Source organism: Vigna umbellata, chromosome 2 (genome assembly GCF_029865625.1).
Source record: "Vigna umbellata cultivar VRB3 chromosome 2, Vumbellata_1.0, whole genome shotgun sequence".
NCBI lineage: Eukaryota > Viridiplantae > Streptophyta > Magnoliopsida > Fabales > Fabaceae > Vigna > Vigna umbellata.
The window spans coordinates 6,566,033-6,571,232 of record NC_142166.1 but is presented as its reverse complement, the minus strand read 5'-3'; the positions used below and the strand labels follow the sequence as shown (position 1 = coordinate 6,571,232).

The 5,200-nt window shown below is 36.3% G+C and overlaps 1 protein-coding gene across 1 annotated transcript; it reads right to left on the bottom strand.

The window, feature by feature from the left end:
* Nucleotides 1-285: 285 nt before the first annotated feature.
* On the bottom strand, nucleotides 286-5,200 carry SMU2 (RED family protein). Its single transcript, XM_047308920.2, has 11 exons — nucleotides 4,992-5,200; nucleotides 4,749-4,886; nucleotides 4,583-4,632; nucleotides 3,939-4,053; nucleotides 3,646-3,694; nucleotides 3,426-3,515; nucleotides 2,658-2,726; nucleotides 2,429-2,552; nucleotides 1,520-1,869; nucleotides 917-1,300; nucleotides 286-709 (listed from the first exon to the last, which is right to left on the bottom strand). Exons 1-11 carry the CDS (start codon nucleotides 5,039-5,041, stop codon nucleotides 431-433), a joined length of 1,698 nt encoding a protein of 565 aa, XP_047164876.1. The 5' UTR covers nucleotides 5,042-5,200; the 3' UTR covers nucleotides 286-430.

Here is a 5,200-nt window from a genome sequence, read left to right as displayed (position 1 = left end):
ATGAACAAGATAAAGGCGAACGAACTCGGTTTGTTTACCTGTAATAATGCTTTCTATACTCATCTACGACACCATGGAGTGCTGGATCCACGCTCGCACATGGTAGATAATGATCAAAGATTACCCAATGTTCCTCGCTGATCTCTTTCTCTCTATCATAGGGTGGTCAAACTTCACCATACTGAGTTAAATTTTCCAAGCCTCCGAAAAAGATTTCAAGGTTCTATCATTTTCCATAAATAAACACTTGCTTATATTAGACTCAACATCATTTAACACATTGGGTTGATCTTATTGCTATTTATTTTCATAGAAAACATGAATAAGATTTCCATTAAAGGAGAAAAATTGATCATACTAATCCATCATCTTGAGATATAAACGCAATTCTCATCTCATTCTATTAACATTACAATATGGTGACTAGAACTCATATTCGAAGCTTCTTTCCAGGTGTCGGTTCATCATCATAATGGTGGCCCCCCTCTCCATTTGTGTCCTTTTCCATCTTCTTTCTGGCAAGTATCTTATTGATCTTGTGCAGATCATTATTGAGCTTCTGGTCCTTGTTTTGCTTTCGGGTCTTCCGGCCATCTTGCATCTTCACACCGAACTGGAATGCAGCTTTTGGCATTGCTTCCTTCTGCTCATTGTAAGTTGCCCATTCCTCTTCAGTTTCAAAGTCCCATCTATGAAGGCGACCCTTTGCCTGTTGAGAACACACATTTCAATATTGTAAATTTTCACTTGGCCCATTTCTAACTGGACAACAATAACCCAAAACAAGCAAATTTATCATTTTTTCCCAAGAACTTTTTTTTTCACAAAAAAAATAGTATATAATGGTCGTTGTGGCATGTTGTACACCATTTGAAACTATGTAAAAAGAAATGCAATTGAACCAGATGTTACTTACCCTACCACCCATATCCATTTTGGACAAGTCGTCTTCATCATCACTGTCCACTATCTCACGGTTATATTCTTGATATCCTGGGTAACATTCAGAGTAACTCTCTGAAATGAAGTTGGGATCTTTTTCACGGGCATCTTTCTCCCTCAGCTGTTGAAGTCTCTGGTCATCTCGCTTAAACACTGATCCCAAACCTCGGTCCTTCTCTTCTTGTGTCATAAAGCGTGGATCTTGTGGAAGATTTACACCTCCTTGCACATCATAGGTCTGCATATTTGGTTGAAGATATTGATCTGGGTAAGCCAATTGTTCAGCATACTGGTACTCTTGCCACTCTCCTTGGTAACCGCCAGCCAAGGCTTGTGTTTGCATTACATCGTATCCATTCTGTGACGACAAAGTGAAATCAAAGAGAAACTCAATACACCATCAAACATAATTCAAGCGGAACAAAGCTAAATGAGGAAGCACCAATAAATAAATTTTCTTAATAGTTCAAAGTCTATACAAAATTCTAAGTAATGATGAAACAGAGAAATTTGTTTCCAATCATTTTCACCAAGCATACCCACAATTCAAACCTACTCATACACAGCACTAACTTACAGTTTCTTGCCACCCTTGGGGAAGCATCGAAGGTGGGACAGGACCATAAGTAGGTTCTTCGAAATATGAAGGTTTTTCTTTGTTCCTAGGAGACTCTTCCATGTCCTCGGAGACAGGAGTTTGGCTCAAGTCCTTACCAGGTACATCATAGTCAATACCATCACCTAGAAAAATGTCATCATCCCTAGCAACAGCTGGGCCTTGTTTCTCTCTTGAATGAAGAGGATTTTTCTTTATGGGAGGCGGAGGAGGTGGGATTATTTCTTTTTCAGCTTGATGTTTTGCTCCACTTTCAACCTTTGATGGCTTATCCTCTTTGTCATATCCATTACCAACGGCCAAAATCTTCCCTGCACAGAAAAAAAGGAGAGTTCCAGGAACCTGTTAACTTTTACTTTTAAAAGATCATGCAAGAAAGGATACAATGAATGTTGCCATCCATCATCTTCCTGGTCATCTATATCATATAAAATTTGTCAGGCATTTTCAGGTGTTCTGATTTTTTTTTCTTTTCTTTCTCTCAGTGTCATTTTCATTATTCCTGTGCAGTTATTGCCTTGATGGATATTTTGAAATTATCTATTGATGTCTCCATGCAAAACAAAGGTTTTGTGCGTAGTCTTTTTTTTAGCATGGAGAACAAACGAGGAATGCCCCCATCCACTGACCTGTGCTACTCAAACCTCAGAAAAATTTACAGTTTAATTTTAACCTAAATCATATTTATGCACATATATAAACAAGGTTGTGAACAAAATCAACAAATAGTTTGCATTAAATAACAAAAATATAGAAACGCACCCCAACTTACAAAACCATTGTTGTAAAGAAAATTGCATGAACCAATATCAACTTGCATCTATAAGATAATAACCTAGACTCCCAAATTATCTGTCAATGCAGTATTACCTTTTGCATCTTTTTCCTTCTTTTTCTTCTTTAGGATCTTCCCAGAAGAACCAAGACGAAGATATGACATTATTTTAGCAATTCGATCTAGAACGGATCCATCAACATTAACTGTAACCATTTCCTGTGCAACATAAGAGCAAAGTTAAACTAGCAAAGTTCATATATATAGACTAGTAGTCTGATGCAAAAGAGCACATGTCAAAAGGGAATCGGCAAGATCATAAACCTCTGGCACTGGACAGTCAGCTTTACTACGATGCAAGGTTGTTGGAATATCATGATGGTATCCACCCTCCTACCATATTAAAAAATAAGAATTTTTCAGAAAATTGTTTTCAGAGAATTAAAAGAATAATCTACAAGGATTGGATCAACCAGAACAAAGACATTAGTTTTAACCCAGAACTTACAAACAAAATAATCACCCAAATTTTAGTATAGCTAATCCCTAAGGTGGACTGAAGAACTCTCAGTTCCCTTCTTAGTTTTTACTACAGGTATTATAATGTTCAGGAATCGCATTATTAAAGCATATCCAAATCAAAATAAAGACAAATCCAACATGTAGTACTAGCCACAGGTTAACATCGCATGACTTATTGTCATGAGGATTTTAAATTGGCTAGTCTACAATACTGGAAAAACATATCAAATTTGTAATACAACCATAACATTATGCTATTTTAATAAAATATCTTCACAGTTTAATTTCAAGTATTGACTGTTCTTACAAATCCAACACCCAATATTCACTTCTCTCATATCTCACATAACATATAAGATATATACACACACATACGGGAAAAAGGCATTCCAAGACATTAGATTAGTGGACTGCCGAATGTTCATTTTTTGGGACGCAAGTAAAGCACACTGGCATGCTATTAGACACCCACACCAATTCTAGGATAATATAAGAGTACAAGCAAACAATAGCACAACTTAAATGAGTTCTCAAAACCAGAAATTTTGTTAGCAAAATGGAAATTCTCACCATGTTATAAATAAATGTCATTCGACCAGGGAGGAACATTTCATTTGTCTTACTGATTGTTTGAGGCTTGACGATCCACTGATAAACTGACTGAAACAAATATTAAAGGCATTAATACCAATGGGTCCAAAAATTCATAAACTAGCAGCTAGAATATCAGAACTTAAATTGCTAAAGAAGTATTATCCAGTTCCTATTCTATACAGGTCTACATAAGAACCTTAGCAGTTGCTGTACGAATTGACACTTGTTGATCTTCCTTTGTTGACCTGCAGAAAAACACTACGCATATTAAAAACATAATTTATTAGAAAAAAATTAAGAAATTATAAAAATGCTTTAATCCATAGAAGTACAATCCACTTAAATTGGGTTAGGTCTACCACAACCCCAAACGCTAGCTCAGGTGAGGATTGTCAAAGAATATATGCTCTACCTTGACGATATCTTATAGTCTTAAGTTAAATATAAATAAACCCAGAATGATTACTGAAAATTCTGATTCTAGCTTACCTTGATTTCCCATCAGTATCATCCCCAGCATCTGGTTTCTTCTCTATCTCACTTCTTACTTTGTTCAGCAAAGCATAATCCAAACCTTTGACCAAATGTGTGTGCTCCACATCGCCTAACCAATATTAGTAAAGGCAACAAGATTTATTAGCACAAACATTCCAATATAAGCACATTTTTTTAGCTAAAGCAAAGATCATTCACAAATACAATGACTCCACAATCAGGCTTGCAAACAAACACTCCTTTATAATACAAGAAAATCATAACATAGACAAGAATAAAATAACATACATCAAAAAAGGAAAAGAACATGGAGGCACGTGGCACAGGGAATTCTAAATTCGAAGGACCTATAAACCTGTTCACTAGACATCAGGTCTAAGATACTGAAATTTATAATCGCTTCCATCTATGTTCAGGATAAATTCCACAATTGAAAGTTACTGAATCCTGAATTTCAATACATCTTATGCTTACGTTTCAAAGTAAGCACAAGTCAAAATAATTCGCTTATACCAAACCCTCCAAGAAAGAAAATCTACTACAGAAAGCAGCAATCTTTACACAACAACAGAAAGGGGCTTCAAACCTTTAAAGTTCACCAGAGCGACGAAGAAAACAAATAATAGAACAATACAAACCTCCAAGGTACTTGCTCTTCTCAATAGATAACTTGTGCGCATCAGATGACCTACACAATACCGTAACATAGTTAATGAGCAATCCCAAAAAACAAAAACAAAAAACAGCTTGTTTATCTTCCTTTCGAGTGCTTTAATTGGGAAAAAAGGCGAAACGAAACTTTACCGAAGATCCACAGTACCAGGTGGAGCAACTGCATGAAACCCAAGTTCAGTTTGTTCATAATCAGGATTTTGATCTTCTCTTCGCTCCTTAGCTCGATCTCTGTATTTTGGCACTTCCGGTTCTTCCGGTTTTTCTTCTCTGCATAAATACGACATTACACACAAACATTACGTAACCCCTTGTCCAATCAACAAGTGTTTGTATCAAAAGAAAAACATGAATGCGAATTTGGGTATCACTTACTTGCGGCGAATTGGTTTCTCCTTGTAGTTTCTCTTGTTGGACGCCGTCATGCTGGCGAAGCAATCGAAACTATTGCTCGAGAAATTTGAAATGTGATATAGAGTAACGTTGAAATGAAAGATTGGATTTTCAATTGGGGGCGTTTTGTGGTTAGGGTTTTTTAGGGAATCGACGATTAGGAAGAGGGTAAAAAGAAGAACTTGGCGAGG

What these genes read in the sequence shown, in the direction of transcription:
- SMU2 (XM_047308920.2), bottom strand. Translation starts at nt 5,041, where the DNA reads ATGACGGCGTCCAACAAGAGAAACTACAAGGAGAAACCAATTCGCCGC. An exon ending in CCTGGTACTGTGGATCTTCG is followed by an intron (nt 4,633 to 4,748) that starts GTAAAGTTTCGT and finishes GGTATTGTGTAG; the next exon opens with GTCATCTGATGCGCACAAGT. An exon ending in TGACATTTATTTATAACATG is followed by an intron (nt 2,727 to 3,425) that starts GTGAGAATTTCC and finishes TTAATATGGTAG; the next exon opens with GAGGGTGGATACCATCATGA.